This window comes from Python bivittatus, unplaced genomic scaffold (genome assembly GCF_059951505.1).
Source record: "Python bivittatus isolate LINGU-HERP-01145 unplaced genomic scaffold, Pbiv_v1 ctg000570_np1212, whole genome shotgun sequence".
Classification (NCBI taxonomy): Eukaryota; Metazoa; Chordata; class Lepidosauria; order Squamata; family Pythonidae; genus Python; species Python bivittatus.
The window spans coordinates 2913669-2937722 of NW_028277097.1; the positions used below are offsets into that span (position 1 = coordinate 2913669).

Consider the following 24054-nt stretch of genomic DNA (forward strand, 5'->3'; position numbering starts at 1 on the left):
AATGTGCTGAGATTAAATAACGCTAGTTCAACAACTGGAGTGATTGAATCCTTATGGTTTAATTTTTAAACCGGATGCATTTTTAATTTTGTGACTTTCCTATTTCAGATAGAACAAGGATTGATCTTCTATGTTCATGATGACAGTGAATGGCTGCTTGACAATTTTACCATTGTTGCAAACTGTACACAACTGTGGAAGCAAAGCTTGTCTCAGATCATATTTGTGACTATTACACCAGTAAATGATGAAGCTCCCATCATAAAGAGAAACACAATACTCCGGGTATGTCCTGAGGAATTCCAGATAAATATTTAACTGGTTATGCATGAGTGTCTTCTGTTTATAACCGGTGAAGTGCAAATAGAAATACAAAGGTAATCAACACTTTACTAGATGTATCTCATGTATATGAAAAATAGTACTTGTCTCTGGGTTATCTATCCTATATGAATAGGCATTGATCTTCTAGAGCAGTGGTTCTCAAACATTTTGGTCTCAGGATTCCTTTACATTCTTAAAAATGATTGAGTTTATGTGGGTTATATCTATCAATATTTAATATATTAGAAGTGGAAACTGAGAACATTTAAAATATTTATTTATTTGAGTTTAAATACCTGCTGAAAGGTTCTTGGGAACCCCCAGGGGTCCATACAGACCACTCTTTGAGAACCGCTGTTCTGGAGGTTAAGCCAGTGTTTAAAAGACCTAGGCAGTTTTTGTCTTTTACTGCTGCTGAATTTAAAAGAAATCCTGGGGGCAGGGGAAAAGACAAGCCAGACAACTATGCAGGTTCTTGTGTACTTGGTTTATTTTTAATGCCTACATCCCAAATCTATGCTATTGTCATTGCTAGCGCATAGTTGGTCTTGATTTAACATACATTGATAACAGGCTAAAGGAAGAGGAATTATTAATTTGAATAAGTACATTGCAAAGGGGCGGTATTATTTCTTCACTTCCACACTGGAATGATCGAGAGTTGATTTTCAGTTAAAGTGTACCTGGGAATATTGTATCCCCTTACTATATTCACAAATTGCCCCTTGAACTGTAATTAATTCATCACCTCCCTAAAAAAATCTCAGGTGCACACAATAAGCATGGGTTTGGCTTATTAAGCCCATTTAGAGCTTGTCAGCCTTGCAAATGACTTTTCAATCAAATGGTCTCCTTGAATGGGTTTTGAATAAGAAGATACAAATGGAATTGGAGCAGATTCCCACACTGATATGTCACCTACACATCACCTGCACACCTACAGCTAAATCTCAGTAACTAAACTTGTACATCAATTAGTAAGTAAAAATTCTTCTCCCCCCCCTTTTTTAAAATTGCAAAGTCCTTAGAGCTATTTTCTTTGTTCGTTTTTCCACTGCTGTTTTTTCCTCCTGATTTTCATAGGATTTGTCTTCTAATCCATTTACAATGTCTATAGCTTTCCTTTGGAGTTCTTTCCAAACTGTACTGACTGCTTTTTAATATCTTGAAGTGGGGCAGGGAACCTATGACTCATCCAGACTCCCAATATCCATTAGTCATACTAGTTGGGTCTTAATGGAGAACAATATGAGGAGGTCATTACATTCCTTTTCACAGTTTATAGGACTAACTAGTTCAGTGGTGATTTTTTGAGGGGTTGGTGAGACAAATTCTCATTGACTTTTTCTTTTTATATCTACTTACCTGGTGGTAGGTATTTTGAAATGAGAGCGTTACTTTTCAAAAGATATGCTTAGGCATCGAACTGTTAGGGAATAATTATCCAAGTTCTTTCAATCACAGATTTAATAACATTAGTTATCTCTTGGGAGATGATATATGTGTGATTTGTATTTTGTATTTTGATTTTAGTTTCTTAGTAAAGCTATCCTCCTTTACCCCAAATTTTAAAATTAGCAAAAAGCGCCTGGCTTTCTTTTTAGATGGCATTAAATTTTAAGTATAAGTACTGCAGTATAACCAGAAGGGGGGGATCTGTTTTCAATTTTATGGACGTTTCCCTGTTTATCAAAAACAACCCTTATTAAGTATTGTACTCTTTTTATTATTGAAAACCAGAGTGTGGTCCTTAGAAATATGCGCAAAAGGGAAAAAAAATCTCAGAACTGTTGATTTGCTAATATTAATATTTGAAAATGGAAGTATGAAATGAAAAAGCTAAATGAAAAGTGTATATATCTTGGCCAAATATTTGGTGTTTCTCAAATCTCATCAAGGAAAATCCTGAAATAATACAGAATATGTGAGACAAAATTAGGATAATAGTAAATGAAAATAAAATGTGTTCTTAAAGTAGATCATACATTATAAAGATAGCTAGGATAGCATACATTATGAGTATTTTCAGTATTTTGGTGATGCTAAATCATTTTTTTCTTTTCCAAGCTGCTTCCTGAGATCTTCTGTTGGCAAAGTAAGCTCTGTTTTTATTTTGTAAGGATTCATTATATAAGGTATACTTGTATGCGCTAGTAATTTTTTTTTTTTTTGCTTTTACTTGATTATCAGCTTCTGAAGTCCTGAAGGTGGTAATGTTTTTTTCAATCCAGTTTGTATCTCCTCAATTCATCTGTTGAAACAATGCACTGAAGTTACATTTACATGATATTGCATTGATCCATCAAAGAGCATGGCTGCATAATTTGTGTTTATTCTGAAAGACTCAGGTGATACCCTAAGCATATGTACTCAAGTGGATCAACATAACTGAAGCTTGGGGATGGGGGAGTATCCTTTACATCACCATCATTTTCAGAAAGTTTATGGCCTGGGCTGGGATGAAGTTAGTCATCGCAATTGGGATTTAGTCATCTCAGATCTTGATTTTGGTGGGACCAAAGCATGACTCATTTCTTCCAGAGGCAGCCTTCTTTGAGGATGAGAAAAAAAAATGCAGTATTCTAGCATTATGACTATTTTTGTCCTTTAAAACATTGTTGAATGTTGTCAGATGGGTTGCACAGATATAATTATTTTGATTTATAATTTAATTTTGTTTAGAACATGTATATGTCATTTTTTTCATGGCTCTGATCAGTATTGAAAAACTTAAAATGGATTCTTAAACTTTCCATCTCTTTGTGTTGCAGCTTCCTTTCAGTTTCTGTGCATTGTGTTATGCTAAGATGCCTTCAATTGATCAAATGTAACCATTAAAGTTTTTTTTAGCGCATTCACTTAGCACATTCATGAGCAAAGTGATACATACATGGATGACCTTCCCCAGCTTAGTGTCCTAGTATGACTGTATTGGCTAGGATTCATAGGGGAACCCCAGCAGAACTGGAAGGCACTTCATTGTGCCAAAGGGCCATGAGAACTTGGGATATTCCTTCATATCCCAAGACAATTCTGCCAGCAGAATGAAATCTAAGTTACTGGAGGACTACTGATATGCCTATGGATAACTTTGCTGGTGTAGATGTTTCAATACTGTGTCTCTGTTGTTGGGATGAGGGTGTGATGGAGTAAAACAGATTGTTTGTTTTTGGTCTTTGACCATAAATTAACAACAACAGATTGTTCTGCATCTTTGTGTTTTGGGGTGATGATGAACACTAGGATTTTAAACCCAGTCATTTTCCTACCATCCTCACAAAATTGGCTCAGAATTGTAATAGCCTTGGACTTGATATTTCTCTCCCAGTAATTGCAATGTGAGAGGAAATGAAGAAGGATTTCCTGTGTACTAATCAAATCAAAAGGCCTGTGGATGGGTTGGAGGCATGTCTTCTATCACCCAGTGGATAGGACTGTTCTTCCCAAGCAGTCAAGCAAATAATTTCATTTATCTTTTAAGTATGAGTTCCTGCCGAGGTGTGTGATGGGAAATAGGCTGAATCCAAGAAAACACAGAAATATTTTGGCCTGCAATAGGACTTGGGGGAGCTCCATTCATAGTTATTTTAAATCTTTCTAGGACCATTTTATACTACGTTCAACAATTGTCTTGCTGTCATGAGTCAGTATTGCACAACTTATAATGAACTTTGTTTTGTGAGTTTCTGTATACTTTAATATCTTACCCTAAACACACACTTAAGTAACCAAATGGTGTTATTAAATATCCATTTTCCTTTAGCAAATACAGCCTTAGATATCATTTGGCTTGGCTTTTTTCAAAACTTTCAATAGCAGAATGAAGCCTGAAAAAAAGTTTTCTTTCTAAATGTTAGATGAAATATTTTTACAATTATAAAAACCTAGCACATGAGTCAACTTTCTAAGAAACAAGTGTGTATAGAATCAACCATGTTCCCTGACTACTCTGTATTGCTGTTGCTAGGTTACCCCTCCCTTCGCATCTGTCTGAGTAGTATGACTGCCAAGGAAGAGGCAAACTGCCATATGCAGTCTACAGGACCTTGGTTCAATTCCATCAGTGGTTCTTATGAACTTGATAACTGGCAACAGGTTATTTTTCTGCAGTTGTATGCTTCATTCATTTTCTACTACAGTGTATGTTCTCATTAAAAAAAATGTTCAGAATCCAAAAAAAGGCTAAAATGGGATTTGATTTGTGCTTCTCAATTCGTAATCTCATTCTGTCACAAGGCTCCATCATGGACAGCATTTTAAAAAGCATTTTTGGTTATAACTTGATACTAAATGATTTATAATATAGCCATCAAACCACTAGGGTAGGCTTAGAATACCTCTTTCTCTCCTATCTTTTCTATTCATAATCAATCTAGTAATGTTTAGTTGATTAATCATACATACAGGCATGGATACCCATTATATTATCACCTTTTGAGGCAAGCAGCATGGTGCAAAGGGATGAGAAATAGTCAAAGAAATTAAAGCCAGGAGATAAGGAAAGAAAAGGAAATATAGGTAAATCTAGTTTACACCAAAACCTTTCACTATAACTCTCCATATATTTCTGTCCTTGCAAATCATCCTTTTCCCACTACATTCATATATTGCCTTTTGCTCTTTAAAGTTCTGACTATTTCATTTTAGAGGAATATCATCAGCTCCATCTAGCTATGACTTTTTCAGGCTTCCCTTGACCCATTACTCTCCCTTCATATATTTGTTTTGCATTACAGTCCTTGTTCTTGCAATGTATTTGTTTCATACAAATATTTGTTTCATTCACTTTTGTATTCAGTCCACATTCATTCAGCACCCATTCATTCATGACACCATCTTTTCATGTTTTACCACATACACTTAAGTACCCTGTTTGCAATGCAATTTACTTTTATGTTTTTCCTGAGATATCAAACTCTCACTTCCATATAACAAAGTGGGCAGAAGTATACTCTTTACACAGCCATTTTTGCTTCTTCTTCAAACCTTTATTCCTCATCTCAAGCCACCTACAACCCATCACCTTTCTACCATTGTTTACATATCTTAAAATGTCTACATACATTTCCTCATCTGTAATCAACATTCTGTGAAGGTACACACATTTCACTGTTATCACAATTGAACTCCATATTTGCACAAACATTCCGTTATTCAAGCCTATTCTCTTTAGCATACATTTCTGTAAATCAACAAATATATAATAAACTTCATTTCTCACAAATATGTATTTCTCAACAACCTGCTGTAGAGCAAAAATCTGGTTGACATACTCCCTGTCCAACATAAAGCCATACTGTACTTCTCAAATTTGGCTCTTTGTCCCCTTTTGACCACAATTCCACCCAATACTTTCCTAGTTGTACTTAACAAACTAATCCTCTGGTAGTTTTTGCATTCATTTTTACTATCTTTCCATTCATAGAGGAAAACAGTAATAAAATTCTTCCAATTGTCTAGCACAGCCATCCTATATACATTGAAGAAGTCATACTCCTATTGTAACATTCTCCAGTGACACCATTTACATCTCCACCTTTATCGTTTTTCAACATTCTCATAGCATCTACAACTTCCTGTTCATCAGTTTTTTTCTTGGACACTAACATTTATCTTATTTGTTTTACGTCCACTCCTTGACATACCACTGTCATTCACAAACAGATCACTAAAATACTTCTTACAGTATTCTCTTCAGTTTCATCCCAAACCATTTGATCAGTTTTATTTTTAATTCCATTCACTTTTCTGGAGACTCCTTGTTTAGCCCCATTCACTGACTTTTAAAACCATTTTTATTGTCATCAAAATGGTCTGCCCTTTTTTCTGCTTCTTAAAATCTTAAATCCTTGTTTCCTTTCACTACATTCTTTCAATTACCTCTCTTTATATACATCCTCACTCTTTACATGAATAATTTGCTTATATGTTTTTTCCTCATTTGCAGCCTGTTTTACTTCATTATTTCACCAAGCATTCTTTTCCATAGGTTCTAATGGCTTAACTCCATACCCATATATGAACTTCTGTAATTTTTTTTTTTTTTTACTTTATTCCACATAGCCTCCACATCTTCTTTCTACTCAGTCTGTTGGGAGATTAATCTTTTTTTCTCATACTTTCCCTACTTGCAGTCATTCTTTTTTCACTCTTGTTTTTGCACTTCTTTCCTTTGCTTCCACATTCTTCTTTTCCCCAAGGTGCACTCTTTGACATTATCAAAAAATAATCTATCCCACATTCAGAATTTTTCATCATCCTCATATCTTTTACTAATTTTCTCAGTCTATCATCATAAGCAATTAATCATGCTTTTAGATATATACCCATACCTTGTATGTGTGAATATTTATGCTTAAACCAAGTTCTTTGGGGATCCAGACAAGTGATGTTGGGGGCATGAGACATAGACTTATGCATAAAGCATATATTGGAAAGAAACAGAACTTTTAGCTGTCACCTAAATTTTTCCAGAAATTTGTTCCAGCTGACAAACTAGTATCAGGAAATACAGAAAATTAGACAGGCTTAATGCATATGCATTCAGATCTAACCCAATTTGAAGTGTCTATAAATTTGTAAATAAATGACCTAAACATGGGAATAGGGAAGAAGACCTTGCAGAATTACACTGAAATTCAGATACAGAGGAAAATTTCTGTTACAGCAAAAACAGCAGACTTGGAAACTTAACAGAGTTGTTTTAGCATAAGTGTGTGTGCATGCTTACTATGTATCCTGTGGCTATCTGAAAGTTGCAGTAGGATGTCCAAGATATTATGACTTTGGGCACCCTTCCAAATTCTTTTAGCCTGGCGTCTGTCTCTCTTTTGAGTCAGTCAGCAAGATGCAGTTAAGTGTTGACATCAGTTTAGCCCAGTTATTTCCCCATTTGTTTTAATTATAGATCCATCTGTAGTTCAAAGCAGAATGAAGTACTGATACTATTGAGACAGGTACTGAGACAACAAAGCTATTTCAGTGATCTCATATGCCTTCATTAATATTTGTATGCTCACGGGCTATACAATTCTGTGCCTTGTTTCTTTAGATATGAATTCGTGCAGGATGCGGTTTGATATTTATTTGAAGTCTTTCGAAATGATTTTAAATGCTACAGTAGGATGAGTAGGCTTCAGTCTTGTCAGATTTTTTTTTTTTTAAATTACCCACTGATGTACTAACCACAGCCAGATCCAAACTTAACATCAAAGAACCAGGTGCCTCTGAGACCAGGGTTTTATTGTATGTTGCAGAACTGAACTATGCTCATGAGCCTTTCACACAAAGGCCCAGTCATTGTTGCTGCAAGCTTGCTTTATTTCAGCAACCTAATTTAGTTGGATACTATTGTTGTTACTAGAGTCATAAACTCTTGTTGATTAGCTGCAGGGCAGATAACTGTTTGTCCCTCTGTGTTTTAGACATGAGTTCCCAAGACCTAGAGTCAGCAAGGAAATGCTTATAGTCCAAAACATCCAGTGGGTCCCATGTTGTGTATCCCAACCTACAGCAAATCCTCAAGAAATATATCAGCAAAGCTTCTTTTCTTTTCTTTCTCTATATAGTATTTCTTTTTCACTTATTATTTTTCTTTATTCTTCTTTAATTAAAATGTTGTACTGTTTGTAATTCTGTTGAAAAACTTCTTCAGTAAAAATTATTTAAAAAAATATATCAGCAAAGCCCAGCTGCTTTATCAACCAGCTTTGTTTACAAAACTATATATTTTAACAACAAAGCCAGAATCAACTTGAGTAATATTTCTCTTTTCTTCTTTTTCTTTAAGGTCTGGGTAGGATCAGTCACTGAAATAACAACGAATGAACTCTTGGCAGAAGATAAAGATTCCTCTCCTGCAGAATTATTGTATTCTGTTTCTCCTCCCAACAATGGCCACTTGGCACTCAAGTCTTCTCCAAACAAGAGTATCCTTAATTTTACCCAAGCTCATATTGAAGAAGGACAAGTAGTATTCGTCCACAGAGGTATTTTGCACTGTTGATGGAATTTCATGCCAAAGTTAATGATGTTTTTGGTTGTATTAAAAATGCCCGTTAAGAGTCAAACACAACATGAGAACTACATATTTTGTGCTTTAAAAAATCAGTTGTACAGAGACTGATTTGAATGGCATTTGTGGTAAGTCCATGACTTAACATATGAAACTACTATTAGCTGCAAGGTGAATCCTTTTATGTTTTATGTTCTGAAAACAGACTTCATAAAACTTAGGTTTTATGAAAGCAGAGTTTAGGCTCGGATTGAGCTTTGGGTGGGGGCAGAAACACAAAGGCATGTAAAAAAATTTCCCTTCCATTGCACACCATGGCTGTTATACAGAGCGGATTCTCCCAAGACTTTTTTTGTGGATGGGATGAGAGGGAAGATACTCTAAGAGAAATACATATTCATTAATCTAAGTCAAATGACTTAATATAGCCTAAAATCTTTCCTACATATGCTTAGCCTTACCACTCTCAATAAAACAAATAGATTTCTAGTACATACCAGAAACTCAGGAACAGGACAGATAAACACCAAGATAAGAAATATGCACAAGCATTTTTTTTCCTACCAAGTTACGAATGAACTGAAGGGAGTACAAGTAAGAGCTATGGTTAATACTAGAATATATTTTCTCCCTGCACAATATTTGCATATGCACACACACAGGCATGCAAGGGTAGCAACTCCAGAAGGATAATTGTGGTGAATAATAAATGCAAACAGCGAACCACACTTAGGGAACACTGCGGCCATAAAATCAAGCCACCATTTCCAAACTGCCAGTGTTTGTTGACATTTTCTATTACTTTTCTGTGGGATCCACCTGGGTCTCTGAAACATTGTCTGAATGCAAGAAACAAATGCAGTCAAATTTCAATATTGAACCACAATCAACTGAATTGTTAATCCCAGTGGACAGCACAGTTGTAGATTTCCCAAATCCATACAGATACCAGGCTGTATTGTTTGAAAATATTGCTGTTCAGACTTCCGGTTGAGAGCCGTGGTGAAATAAATGTCCCTTTTTGCAGTGGGACAGTATTACAATGGAGATTGTGAGGGATGCAGGATCCTGGTGGCCAAAATGCTCTCCAGATTAAAGAGAGATCTTTGAGATAGCCCATGTGACTCTGCACAGCAGCTACTCATGAGTAAACCATAGGAATAGTCATTTTGTGGTTTGCCTATGGATTGAGTGGCTGGGAATTAACGTAGCCTTTGAAAGGACAGTAAGCTTGACCAAGGCTCACTTCTTAACTACTTTGGATTTGTTTTTTTTTCCTGCTGCCTTAAAAGGATTAAGACCCTTTGGAACAGCAAATTATATTGTATTCACTAGGTGAGCTCGTTAGAGAAAGAATTTTTAAATATGATTTTTAAAAGCTTTTGAAAAATATTACTTTTTGGATTAAACAGCAAAAGGGTGTTCAGAATATGGGCTTTAGAAAGTTTAACAATGGATTAAGGGCTCAGATGGAATTATAGTTTTAAAAGTCCACAGAGAGTTTTGAACTAACTAGAAGAAATTTTCCCATGGGAAAAATGGCGGTTGTTTTGAATTTTTTCATGATAAGGGGACTTTTAAGGTTGGATACTAGAGGGAGCTAAAGGATGAAGAAAATGGAACAGAAATCTATAATACAAACTTGGGAATATTTGTCAGCCAAGCTTTTGGACAAAATAGATAAATTTCTTGACAAGATTGACAGAACATGTTGTAATGAAATTTCAGAACAAGAACAAGTGGCAACAGATGATTTGGAAATTACTTTGAAGGGGGACTTAAATGTAACAAGTAATGAGAAAAATATGGAGAAGGATATGGGCACACAAATGGAAATGATGGATGTATTCCCAAAAGGAGATGTATAGATACCAGGAATCTCACTTGGATCATTTTTTTTTTTACTGGCTATACAAAAGAAATCTGCTAAATTCTGAAAGATTTTTGGCTTGGAACACTGAGCAGAAAACCAACTCTGGGACTTTTTTTTTAAGGGGTTAAAAGATATTTTTAAAAACACAGGGAAGGAATACAAGGTTGGCTTATTCGACCAGGGCTAAAAGAGAAAAATAGTTACATCTCTTTGCCCTTACTGGGCATTTGCTGACAAAGAACGACTGACGAAGCATTTGGATTTGGATTTTTTTTTTTTATTCAATAGATGAGATTGGAGATTATGTGAAGGGAGATAATGTTGTATTTAGAAATAGTGATAAGCTATTAAGATTGTCTTTACTTGCTGGGATGAAGGGGGAAGTTACTTCTTTATTTTCCTTTTTCTATTTTTTCTTTTTCACACTTTTTTCTTTTCTTTTGTATTTTTCTGTTTGTATTTTTTGTAGCCTGTATTGGCTTTTATTCTTTTCATTTATAATTCTTAATAGAATTATTTGAAAAAAAAGAAAATATTGCTGTTGAACAGGAACAATATTTATTTGAATCCACTCTCAGAAAGAATTCATTGACCCAAAGTTGGTTGTCAGTACGAGAAAGACTACATTGAAATCCTAATCACTTCTGTTTAAATTTAATTAAATCTACTTATTTTGTTGCATGCTAATTGTTACATGTTTCTTAATTGTTGTTGTTGTTCTATAAACATATCCCTGTTTTCCTCTAGGACCAATGTCTGGAGGCTTCAGTTTTCAGATTACAGATGGTATAAACTTTGCACCTCGTCAGATTTTCAGTGTCACAGCTCGAAATTTGGTTATTCGCCTTGAAAATAATAACGGATTAGAAATCTTTCCAGGTATTCTTAATTTCATTGGAATAAACTAAGCTAAAGAATAGGATGATTGGTCAATATTCAGTTCATTCTTTTTGAAAAACTAAAAGGTGACAGGAATTCCAAAATGCAGTTTTATCCAACTTGATCCTAAGTCAGGACTGGGCACCATTTCTGTACTGCTTATTTTTTTTTAATTATGTGAAGCCTATTTTATGTTGTTTCCTCACTGAAACTGGTGGGAAACCATACTATGAGTTTCAGCAGTGGAGGTATGCTGGAAAAAAAAAGTGTTTGGGAATTTAGTCCTGGAGTGACAAATTGTGATTTGTGCTTCCTGTTTGACACATGGCATAATGCTTTTGAGGACCAAAAGTGACATTTGGCCACAGAGATTGCTTGAGGCATATTCTTTTATAAGAATGTTCACAGGAAGTGAAAATAATTATAAGCAAGCTATGTCTGGTACATTTTTAAAGGCCGAGTCATGTTCCTTTATGCCAACATTTTCCCCAAGGTTGACATTCATGTTCAAGAACTAAGGAAAACTGGTATTTTTAAAGGGTGTTTTAAAATGTTAAAACATTCTGTCATACATAATTTTCTGACATCTACCTTGCAATTTGTTTATTATTGCATGCTTATCTTACTCAGGCTGGCATGTGTAGTTTCCTTCCTTTTCTTCTCATAACATGTTTATGAGTTTAAATTAAGAGAAAGTGATCGGCCCAAAGTCACTGAATAAGAATTTATGATTAATCTGACTAGATGACCAGAACCCTTGAATATTGCTTAAAGGCATTAATGGACTGGATGAGAGAGGGAACAAGCTGAAATTAAATCCAGACAAGACAGAAGTGATGTTGGCAAGAAAAAGCTGGACTTTGCTGACTCTCCTTCACCAGCAGAAGGTTCTAGTCAATGAAGGTGGGGAAGAGAGGTGGAGCCCTAGGATACTCTAATAAGAGAGGCTATACGGATCTGAATGGGAAGCAACAGATTGAGACTTAACTCAATCAAGACAGAATGGCTTCTGATCCAGAAGCCAGTTGAATTTGGAACAATGCCAACTTTAACTCTTGATGGGCTTACTCACACTGAGAAAACTCTGGTGTAGAGAGTAAGGGAGATGACTTTGAAAAAATATGCAAGAGCTGTTACCCAGACAAAGAGGTCTGAAACATTCTTCAGTGCCCAGGATACAAGATAATATTTGGAAGCAGGTCAGGCAACATCTCCCTAATTCACTGGGAAGGGAGGAGAAGTACAGCACAATTAGACTTGCAAGATTATAGACCATATCAATAAAGTAGTTCTGGTCTTCCTGTGGAGTTGATGGTCTGGTCTGGTCTGGTCTGGTCTGGTCTGGTCTGGTCTGGTCTGGTCTGGTCTACCTAGAGGGTCTGACAGGTATGCACTTCTGAAGTGCACTTCTGAAGTGAAGACTGTGGCCAGGAGACCCTTTGCCCACTTTTGGCTGGTGTGCCCCTCGTGGCCTTTCCTAGAGTAGAAACATTGGCAACAGTCACTCATGCCCTTATTAACTTACAGTTGGATTACTGTAATATGCTATAGATGGAACACCATTGAAGACCATCTGGAAAATAAAGCTGCCCATGGAGCAATCCAGGACTATTCAAGATAGCTATTTAGCACCAATACTATAGGAGCTGCATTGACTGCCAGTTCATTTCCGGGTGCAATTCAAGATGCTGCTTTAAAGTCTTTCACAGCTTGGGGCTGGGTTATGTGGCTTACTTCAAACAGAATCCCTCCCCCATCCCCAGGAAATACAGAAGAGGATGGAGGCATGGATTTTCTGCAAAAACTTCCTCCTCCTCTGGAATTCCTTACCTCCAGATATAAAATTGGTATCCATATTGTTGACATTTGGAAACTATTATAAACTTATAATAGTTTCAAGCAGCACTTGAGACAGGGGAATGAAGGATGCGTGACCTGAAGGTGAATAGTAATGCAGTGAGAATGTAGCCTTTATGGTCTTGTAATGTTATCTATAATATCATTGTACAGTATTTGAGTTCTGTTGGTTATTATTGTTTTATTGTATGCCACAATATTGATTGAAGTGGCCTAAAAGTCTGTAAAATAAAGACATCCAATTAAAAATAAATAGATAAATGTTGGACCAGTCAGCCAACACTGTTGCTGGCACTGCAACAATTCCTAGCCAGAAGTTCAGAAACCCTCTGATTGGAGAAGTCGGCTATGCCTGTTCCACCATTCTCCATATGAAAACAAAGATAACTGACTAGCATTTGTAGACAATGCAATAATTTGCTAGTTCGTTTTTTAAATTCTTGCCAAATGTTGTCCTTGTTAGGAAATTGTTTTCTTTGACCTTCTTTGTTTGTACTGTCTTTTCTCTAAGCTTGGATGAGTTCCTTGTTGACCTTTTTGATCCATTCCATTATGGCCACCTGCTGAGCATATGATACAGCAACAAAGAACATTTACTTTTTATCCAAATAAATATGAATGTCATTGTTAGCAGCATACATCATTATGCATTATGGCTCATATTTTGTTAGAACTGTGTTGTTATTTGATTTTAGATCATGTCTGATTTCAGGCCTTTGCATTCAGTGAAAGAATGTAAGTACGTTGCTTAAAAACCCTCCTGTTGATCTAATTCCTTTAAACTTTGGCCTGGTTGATCTTTGTAAAAGAATGGAGAGCTTGTTTTGAACAGTCATAAAGAGCTGGGTCAAATGTGCAGAAACTGCATATTATACCACTTCAAACTGTAGGGCACAACCTCTGTCAACTTGAGGCCTGGGCTAGAATTTGTATACTTTATCAGTATCCACACTCAAAGTGGAGAGACCAGCCCTGTTTTGGAAGAGAATTTTAGGTGTTTTATTCAGTAAATGGATGCCTTAAGCATCAGAAAAAGTTAAGGCACCCATTAATCCATCCCCCCCATTGTCCAGAATACCAAAAACAGTTCCACCTACCCTAGGGAGGCTCTGGGGATCACAAAAGGAATGCTGGCAGCCTGTGTGATCCCCAGGCCATGAAGTATAAATGAGGGAATTGAATGGAAAGCTAGGGCACGTGTGCATACATACACACACACGCACACACACACACACAGACAGCTGTTTTTTCTCTCTGGCATGCTAGATGTCTGGGTGCAAAGAGCTTTCTGTACAGGATAATGTTTAGGCATGCAATCCTTCATTTAAAATTATACATTTGGTTGAAACTACCTTTAGGTGAAGGTTTAGAGGATTGCACTGCTTCTGAATGAATGAATTGCTCGAGGGCAGAGTTTAGGATTGGAGATCATAAACTGTATTGACAGTATTATTACCCTTCTGCACTATTATTATAATTATTCAGGTTCCAGGAAACCAATTACATCCCGCAATCTGAAAGCTGTCACCAATGATGTGGTTGAGATAGAAAACCGAACAATTGTTTTTACAATTGTAAATTCCCCCCAATTTGGAAGACTCATCCGTATATTCTCTGAAAATAACATACAGGATATTTCAAGTTTTACACAAACTATGGTAAGTGTCCATTTATTAAAGGCACTGGCAGTGTGCCTTTGTTACAAATCTTTCTTAATTGCCTAATCTTTTTTAGGATTGTATTTGGGTGGAATATGAAAATGTTTGTGGAGATATTTCTTTTAGCTTTCAAAATAGTCGGTAATTGAACACAGTATTGTGAACATTCTGCTAAACATACTATAGAGTGGGTTTGGCTACTATCAACATTGATTAAACTTTAGGAAAAGGGAGTGAAAGATTAAGGAGGAATTTATCTGCACCAGCGATTTAGGAACGCAACATATATTTGTTGTGATCCACATTTATAAATAGGAAATGAAGTGTAATGTAATTGTGAGATCTATATCAATAAGTCTGTACAAAATAGTTTGTTTCTACTAAATATTCATTAGGAGCACTATCCCAGATGTTTTCATTTATGACATTTACATACCACTTCCATCCATTGGTTTACAGTACAGTATGTATAATAGCATACAACAGTAATACAGTATTGTAGAAAATATGAAATACAATTGTTTAGAAGAAAAGTCTACTCTTTTCAATTTCAGGTACAGTACATGCCTAAGATTGCAGCCTAGATGGTGTTTGTCAAGCCACTCAGCTACTTATCTCATACTGATAATAATTTGTGCTGTTGCATTATTCCCTTCCTCAGTACTTCCTGGGCTGAATGTTGATCACACAATATTGCATGATCACATGGTCACTCCAGGAAGTGCTGGAGAAGAGAAAAAAAACTTTTTGGCAAAGAGCCCAAGATTATAAACTTACAAACATTTTCAAGATGAAATGAAGATGGAAGAGACCCTTTGGCCATCTTGTGTGTGTGTGTGTGTGTGTGTGTAAGTGCAATCCCAATCCCTCCTTAGTTTTTAAAGCAAAGATAACACAAGTCACACTTCCAACATAATTTCCTATGGGGACAACACCTCCCCATCTATTCCTAGAAGATGCAATGAAAAAATTGCTTTGCACGCCCAATTTTGCATCCTCTAAAACTCAAAAACATTCTTTCTCAGATTTTTGCCCTCTCTAACCATGAATATGACTGGCAATTCTAAAATAAAGGTGTTTTTATTGTGATTAGTTTTGAATTAATCTCTGAGCTCTATAAGCACACACCTCTGTAGATCAGTGAGTTTCTAAATCTGTTACAAGGTAATTGTAATCTTACAATTACTCACAAAATTAAGGTGTTTGTGGTTCTGGAGTTCCTACAACACTTGTACAGGATTACAGGTTTTAACCCTGAGGTTTGGTTAAAGTATGAAACAATTCATTCTTACTAAAAATGTATTTGAAACTGTTCTCATTGCCAGCAAGTTCAGCATTCTTTCTCTGTATAGGTGGATGAAGGATTGATCATCTATGAGCATTCAAACAAGCAATCAGTTGACTGGAACATGCAAGATTATTTTACATTTACTGTCTCTTCTCCACCAGCTGCTCTGGGACCTCAGGTGTTCCATATTAATATATCCTATGAAATTAGAGCACATGATCAGAGCAGTCAGCTACTTACAAACACAGGTAAGTTATGTGGAATCACGAATTAGCTGATCTTCTTCACAGAAGCTCAAGTTAGGCTTCATGGAATTATCTCAGAGTTATATACTTTGGAGAAATCTTATCAACATTATTGATGCCTTCCATATTTTGGTCTGATAAAAGATACGTAATGTGTACTTTCTGTGTTCTTTCTCCTGGATTTCATATAAAAGGAGCTATGTAAATTGAATATGATGCAGAATAAGCATCAAAGTAGTATATGACCCACTGATTCAACTTCCCCTAACACGGAGAGGCATATGCATTGATAATAGGGATACTACCCTTCCAGTAGGCCAAGTAGGGTAAAGCATTGAATTGTGCTATAGGAGACAAAATAAATAATAGGTTGGTGGTAAACCCAGCCTTCTTTTAAGGCAATAAGGAGTTATGCTCTTATTTTTCCAAAGTATCCATCCTTAACAGCAACTTTAGCCCTGTCTCGGTCTCAAAGACCGAGAAGAGGGCTCACATTTGCACATATCCTCTTCAACTGCTTTTTTTTCCCAGCATGAATTAAACCACCCTGAAGAGTTAGAAATGCTAGAGATACACTGGAAAGTCTTAGTTTAGGCAAGTAATTTGAATCCTGTAACTGGATTCTGGCCTTAATGGATGACATCCTTGCTTCATTGTGCATGGAACAGTTTGAAACAGAACATGGACAATTTACAATGGCCTATAATCATAATAAGATTGATGGACAGGTCAAAAAGGTTAATAGTATATTCTTGGAAGAGTTATGGATTATCATTGGAAGCAGATTGAGAGAGTGAATGTATTTATCCATACAGTCACCAGTGCTGCACTCAGCTCAATGGCACTTAAATAACTCTAGTCTTTATACATAGGGGAACCATAAAACATTTGTTGAGCTATGTTTTTAGTGTTTTTTCTATGGTAAATCTAAAAGAAAAGAATCAAATATGATACCCCAAAGATTTAAACAACTTGATCTGCTTCACTTGGATTCCATTTATATGCCACTTATATTTCTTTCTTAACTGTTTTTTAACAATATTGCTAGGTTTCCCTAAACCATTCAGACTCTGGCCAGGGTACATTAATTCAAAATATAATACATTAAAAAAAAAACTCAGCTAAACAAAGCTACAGGCCAAAAGCTTGCTGGAGCAGAACGGCTTTAACTTGCTTTCTTAAGGCATCTCATATCTCTGGGATTTACGTCTCCTGAACCTCTCTGGTAAACAGAATAACTTTGGTGATATATTATTACACCTTTTTCCCTCAATAAGTGGGAAGGGTTGAACTGCACTATTCAGACCTGTCAGGATTATCCAAAGAATGATTTTATCATTGGGTTCTTGGTGGTCTGTGACCTTGCTTCTTTTCCTGAAGAAGTTTGATTACTGGGCTAGAGAACACACACTTTCTCCACTATGGCCCTTACTGTCATAAAAGAACATGGTTAGCAGCTTATCCGTTAACGTAGGGGGATGGCGTTCTCACCATTTATAAAAAAGTTAAATAGAGGGGGCCTGGCTTAATCTGGTTTGGAGATTGGGATCTGATTGAATAACATACATAGATGTTCCATCTAACTTGGCTTGAAGAATTTTCATGTTATATGCTAATTAATAGCAATAACTAATAGCAACAACCATGGAGGACTGCCTGATTTTTTTCATAGCTTTTCTATAGACAGAATTCAAAGCTGATTTTAACTCCACAGATATTATGTAAATGGTCTCTTGCAGGCTACTCAAGTATTTCTCAGCTAAATCAGAAAAGCACTGATATTCAGGTAGTCCCCAGTTTAAGAACAAGTTCTATTCCCAAGGTCTGTCCTTAAGTTGAATTTGTATATAAGCCAGAACAGTATAATTGTATAATACTGAATAAGTAGTATTGTGTAATGAACTTGAACCATTGTGTATTTAACTCAAGTCATTGTGTATTTAACTCAAATTTTGCTACAGTAGGTTCCTTTCTTAACTGTGGGTTGTCCTTAAACTGGGAGTTCTTAACCCAGGGATTACCTGTATTTAGCAAACAATTAGAGTGATGGAGGTCGGTTTTCTCATCTTTCAATTCTTTCCTACTCAGTAAAATACAGTATTGAAAAGAAATTATGTAAAAGGGTTCAGAACACTGTCCACCTGTCATGAGGATAAGTCCCTCAAAACTGAATGGAACACAGCCAAATTTGGTGCAGGGCAAAAACCAGGAAAAGAAAGATTGAGCGTGAAAATGGGCTGGACCCTGCAGGGGACTGTGCAGGTAGTAATATCTTGGAAAAAATTCCCAATGCATTTTTATGGGAGGGGCTGTTGAGCTGCAGCTCAGAAGGATGCTGACTCTTCTATTCTAAACCTCCCTCTCTTCTCCTTTCCAATCACATGATCCAAGATAGAGCTGCTATTAAGGGGTTGGAAAGAATTCCCGAAGTCATGCTCTGCATGCGTTCTCTGCCTTGTTTGTAGAATGGGACTATGATAGTTTGTTCTCAGTCTTCTGGAATCTGCATTACCTGGTCTGCATGGGTGAAAAGGGTTGCCAGTACTGGGGCCAACCCAGCTTTATATACTTGAATTAGTTCAGCCAGCATTGTATCAGCATTTGCATTCCCATTTTTCATCTACCCAATTTGCTTTTCTGTTGCAATGGGAATGAGAAGGGTAATACCTGTCTGTCTGTTGTATTACATGACTGTTTCTGCATGTGTTCCTTTCACATCTAACTTCTCTGTGCCAATTGTAAAACATATGCTTTTTCCCCCTTCTATTTAAATGGTTGTTTCCCAACATTTATCAGAACTAATCCTGCACGTATTCAGAAAAAAATTGTACTGTATCATTTTCTGTCCACTGGAATTGCTCACAAATACCAGCGGAAGGCCTTGCCCTTAGAATTCCAGGAGAGATGTATGATATCTCAGTACAGTGTTATGCTTAAGGTTAACTCTCCAAATCTTACATTGAAAAAATGCTCTTTTTTTGCAGGTGCTGTTGTCCAGGAAGGTGGCAAAGTTTTAATTGACAAAACTAAGCTGGATGGCTCAAACCTACTCTCTAAATTACCCCAGACACAGCATTCTACATTTGAAGTGTGGTATGAAGTCGTAGCATTGCCTCAGCATGGCAGAATTGTTGTTGGAGAACGAAATATTACTAGAGACAAGCCCCATTTCTCCCAGTATATCATTAACAAATTTGGAATCATCTATGTGCATGATGACTCCGAATCACTCACTGATCACTTTATCTTTGCTGTGTGGCTAAATCAGAAAAACAAGTCTGCTGTGAAACCCAATATTGAATTCTTAGAAGAGGCATTTAATATTACTGTTCTACCAGTGAATGACCAAGTTCCAAAACTAAAGTCAAAGCTGCTATGTTTGAATGTTTTACAAGGAGATAGAACAGTTCTAGGACAAAATAATCTAAATGTTGAAGATTTAGATAACTCACCAGAAGAGATCAAATACACCATCATAACTGATCCCCAAAATGGTCATTTAGCACTGTGGTCTCGGTTGAATGAGTCTATCAAAGAGTTCACACAAGCTGATATTAATGATGGTAGCATTTGGTTTGTACAAGATGGGAGCCCTTTCTCAGGGGTTTTCTATTTCAGTGTGACTGATGGACAACACCGCCCACAGTATAAACTTTTTAGGCTTGATGTGATAGCTCTATCCATCACATTGATTAACTTAACAGAGGTGGTAGTTCTCCAGGGACAGAACAGAGTTGCTATTACAAATGTCCACCTTTCAGCCACAACAAATGGGAAAAATCCTGAAATCAGATTTGAAGTAACAAAGCCTTTTAGATATGGGAATCTTCTGATTGAGAATGAACCAGTAACTACATTTTATCAAGGAGATTTATATGCAGCAAGACTACTGTACTGTATGACAGACCTCACTGCCTTAGGAGATACGTTAGAATTTGCAGTGTTCACCTCAGACAGTAATCTAACAGGACAGGTTCTGAAGATCTTAGTACAACCTCTTTTGCAAATGGCCCTTAATATGACCATTCCCAACAGGATATCTTACCAGCTCAAAGCAAGTGATTTGGATGTTACACAGTTAGCCAACTTGACAAAAAGCAACCCCAGGTTTGAAGTCATAATGCCACCAGTTTATGGAAGTTTGGCAAGGAGGTCACTGAGTGACACTGAAAGCAAGAGCCTAGTTTTGTTCACAAAAAGTGATATTGACAGGGGTGTCATCTTCCTTGAAACACATGCTAATATGACAAATGTTGATGTATTAAATGATTCCTTCACCTTTATACTTAGAGCAGAAAATGTTCAGCCTGCCATTGGTGAGTTCCATTTTGTCATAGTGCAACATGATCCTTCACTGGTCCAGAAGTTTACTCCAGAAGTGCCTTTCTTAAGTAGTGCTGATATTTTAGAGAGTTATGTTACAGAAAATGAATATCTATTTATCCCAAAGCATGCCACAGATGTACCAGCACAGACTTCAAGGCATGACCAAAATCATTGGGGGTATCAGAAAGATATACAGTTTGATGAAGATAATGCTAGAGGCAGATCTGCTTGGGCTGTGACCACAATAAAAACAGAGTCTGAAAGCACTTGGCTTCAGACATCGCATAGCAGGAACTGGTTGATCATCATTGTACCCCTTTCTTCTGTGACTGCTTTATTCATTATAATTGCCATTGCTCTTTGTATCTTCCTAATGTGCCAAAGATCAAAGAAGGCAAAACCTCTTATTTTAGAACAGCCACCAGCAGCTCTCAACAGTTCAAGCTTTTCTCCAGAGAGGAGTTCAACAATACCTACTGTCACAGTGACACCTCTCTTAAAAAGCACAGACAAAACGACTGCTTTCCCATTCAGGTCCCTCCAGCAGGAGCAGCTTCATCCAGGACCAGCTACTTCAGCTGCAAGTCTTCTGCAAAGCACCTGGTCCAACCTTGACCCAGAAATTATTCAACACTGTCGAAAAACCCACCCAACATTGAAACGCAATCAGTATTGGGTATAATTTACCATTGAAACCGCTAAAGAATGTTCAACCTTGTACTGCTCTTAGTGACACTTATTTAATTCCTTAGTTGTTGTATAATTAATTATCAAGGCAAGTCAATAGTGGAGAGCCAGTTTGCTGTAGTGGTTAAGGGATCAGGCTAGAAACCAGGAGGTGATGAGTTCTAGTCCCACCTTAGGCATGAAGCCAGCTGGGTGACCTTGGGCCAGTCCCTCTCTCTCAGCCCTAGGAAGGAGGCAAGGGCAAGTCACTTCTGAAATCTTGCCAAGAAAACTGTCCAGGTAGTCGCCAGGAATCAACACTGACTCAAAGGCACACACATTTCTTTTAGAGACAGTTTGGTGTAGTGGTTAAGATACCAGGCTAGAAACTGGGAGTTCTAGTTCTTTTTTTTCTCAGATAAAGGGCAAACTGCTAATTTTACCAGATCATTTGAACCCTTGTATAGTTTGAAGGTAAATGTTAAGACAAACCAAACTTCTGCTACTTAGACTTGTATTTTGCTTTTGTCCAAGCAAAAGAAGCCCCCCAAAAACAAACAAAAAACCTTAGTCTATTGAGTTATTGAAATAGATTGCATAGGTTTTGGTAATATGAATATGAATGCTACGTTTGCTAAAATTAACGCTAATATGAACATTAATTTATTTTCATTTTTATGCTTCTTAACCATCAAAAATTGATTGTATATTTTTCTGTATGTTATTTTTAAAATATGTGTTCACCTCTCATCCTCATGGCAAATCTGTGTGGCTGCCAGCCAGTCTGCCCAATTATCTTTATGGTTTTGTCTAGGGAATCATATCCTCTTGTATATTATAAAGCCAGGGCCAGAAATTCTTCCTGAGCTGCACAAATAGTTGTTTGGAAATAGCAGATGGTATAGGAGAGCCTCAGCAGAAATTCTGTCTTTTAACTTTATCACTGTTTTTTCATGAAAAAATGTCTCATCAAATGTCTGCTACTGCCTTTGTATAGGGAGCTGTTTACACATCACCACAATAATGGAAACAACGTGTTTCATCTGAAAGAGATTTACATAATATTTCCATATTTAGAATAGCTTACTATAACATAAAATTCAACAGACCTCATTAGTAGGAAAAGCTGTGATCTGTAGTAAATTCTTCAGAGCCTCTACTGTTCGTTCTTACAGTTCTTTATAAACTGAATTTGAATTTGGAGAGCTTCTCAAATAGAGGACCTACAAGAGGAGCCAACAGAAACAGGTTTATTGACTCCTCAGGAGGCATCCGTGGTCATGTCAGGCAATGACAAAATGCATCATAGATTCAGAAAGTGCTCAAATATGCGACTGGAACTAGCCCAATCCATAAAAATGTACCTTCTCATAAACAAAATACCAGAATATATAAAAAGGCAGATAGTTTCTAGATACCCAATTGTTTTGTCAATTGAAGTTCTGAGTTCAGAGATTAACCCTTTGCAGTTGAAAAATCATCGTCCAAAGATGCATAGTTCTCAGTCCTTGCACTGGAGATTTTACAAAGAAAAAGAAGAGCCACAAAAAATTGTTGTGGAGAACAACTCTGGGCTTTGAAATGATAGCAATGTATTCTGTGTTATTGGGACCATCTAACCAAAGTTAAGCACATTTGGATTCCGTTGATTTCAAGAGGGCAAAGTGAAGTAGATGAAAAGAATGGAAAGACAAAATTGCTTTACTCTGCGTGGATATGCCCCTTCCTTTTTTTAACCTAGCATGAGAAATGTCTATGTGATAACATTTTTAAACAAATCATTGTTTAAAATATTGCTAAGTAATTATTTTAAAAGCTTTTTTGTAATGTACAAACTGAATTTGGTTCTGTTATAAATAAAATCTAATTCCAAGTTTTATATTTTTAAGATTGCATATTCTGAATTCAGATTGTTCATACGTATGCACAGGTAGTTTTAGTTTCCTTTTGTACAAAGGGGAAAACATATTATTTGTATCGTTGGGCCATTTTTTCTCTCTTGCTCCTTCCTTGTAACTCATTTCTGAGTCATCACATTAGGATTCTCCTTAATTTAAATAATGTAATCTGTTAGACTATCTACAGTAAAGAGCAACCAACTGATTCCTTCCATTTTGAACTACTATGCTATCATTCCCAGCCAACATGGTCACCAATTATGATTCAGTGCAGGTGAAAACCAGATTGGAGAAGGATGACATAAAAACTGGCATAATACTAGTATCAGTATGTGCAGAAGTGACATGCTTACTTAAAGTTCTTTTAGTCCTGAATACAAGTGTACATATAATTATGTGGATGCTATTAACTTTCCAATTTGTGTTGGTGTGTAGAAAATAAATGGCAGAAATGCATCATTAGAGTTTGATATCTGAAGCATACTGCTTCACATTGCTTCTTGATATAGCTGAATGTTCAAGAAAGATAAGTACCTTCACTGCCAGATATCCATGGCAGTTTCCTTTTTCATGTTTGTGAAGACTGCTAATCCATTTTCTCATTTTATTCCTGAATCAGAGAAGGACAAGAAGAACTTTACATTGGATCTACCACTTAGGGGCCGGTAAATGCTAAAATACAATTAAAGATCATTTCCGTAAGTGCCATGTACCAGTAAATTCAAAATGTTAAGCATCCTTTGAGAAAATACATTCTATTGAATTCAATGGCTTGTATGTGCGAGTAAGTCTGCACTGGATTGGATTGCAAATTAAAGTGTAATACAGCTTTGCATCTTAAAATGCATAATTCTTCCTTGAACATTTCACCAGTATTCCTAACTTTTCTTAACTAGAAATTAGTCAATGCATATTATCATCATACTTGTCCATACCAAAAAAAAAAAAGATACGTCAAAACTCAGGTCAGGATGAAAATGAAATGCACCATTCTTGCTCGAATGCCAAGGAAGTTCAGTTACGCCA

At 36.5% G+C, this 24054-nt stretch overlaps 1 protein-coding gene across 2 annotated transcripts in view; it reads left to right on the plus strand.

Annotated features, from left to right (window-relative positions):
- Window positions 1–23827, plus strand: part of LOC103051547 (chondroitin sulfate proteoglycan 4-like) — a 37348-nt gene extending 13521 nt beyond the window's left edge. For both annotated transcript variants that reach the window (XM_088152661.1, XM_025171322.2), the window contains 6 exons: window positions 109–285; window positions 8114–8312; window positions 10959–11090; window positions 14433–14605; window positions 15958–16141; window positions 19123–23827. In XM_088152661.1, coding sequence (XP_088008787.1) covers window positions 109–285; window positions 8114–8312; window positions 10959–11090; window positions 14433–14605; window positions 15958–16141; window positions 19123–21146 — 2889 coding nt within the window. In that variant the 3' untranslated portion in view covers window positions 21147–23827. The remainder of the gene's footprint in view (window positions 1–108; window positions 286–8113; window positions 8313–10958; window positions 11091–14432; window positions 14606–15957; window positions 16142–19122) is intronic.
- Window positions 23828–24054: the final 227 nt, after the last annotated feature.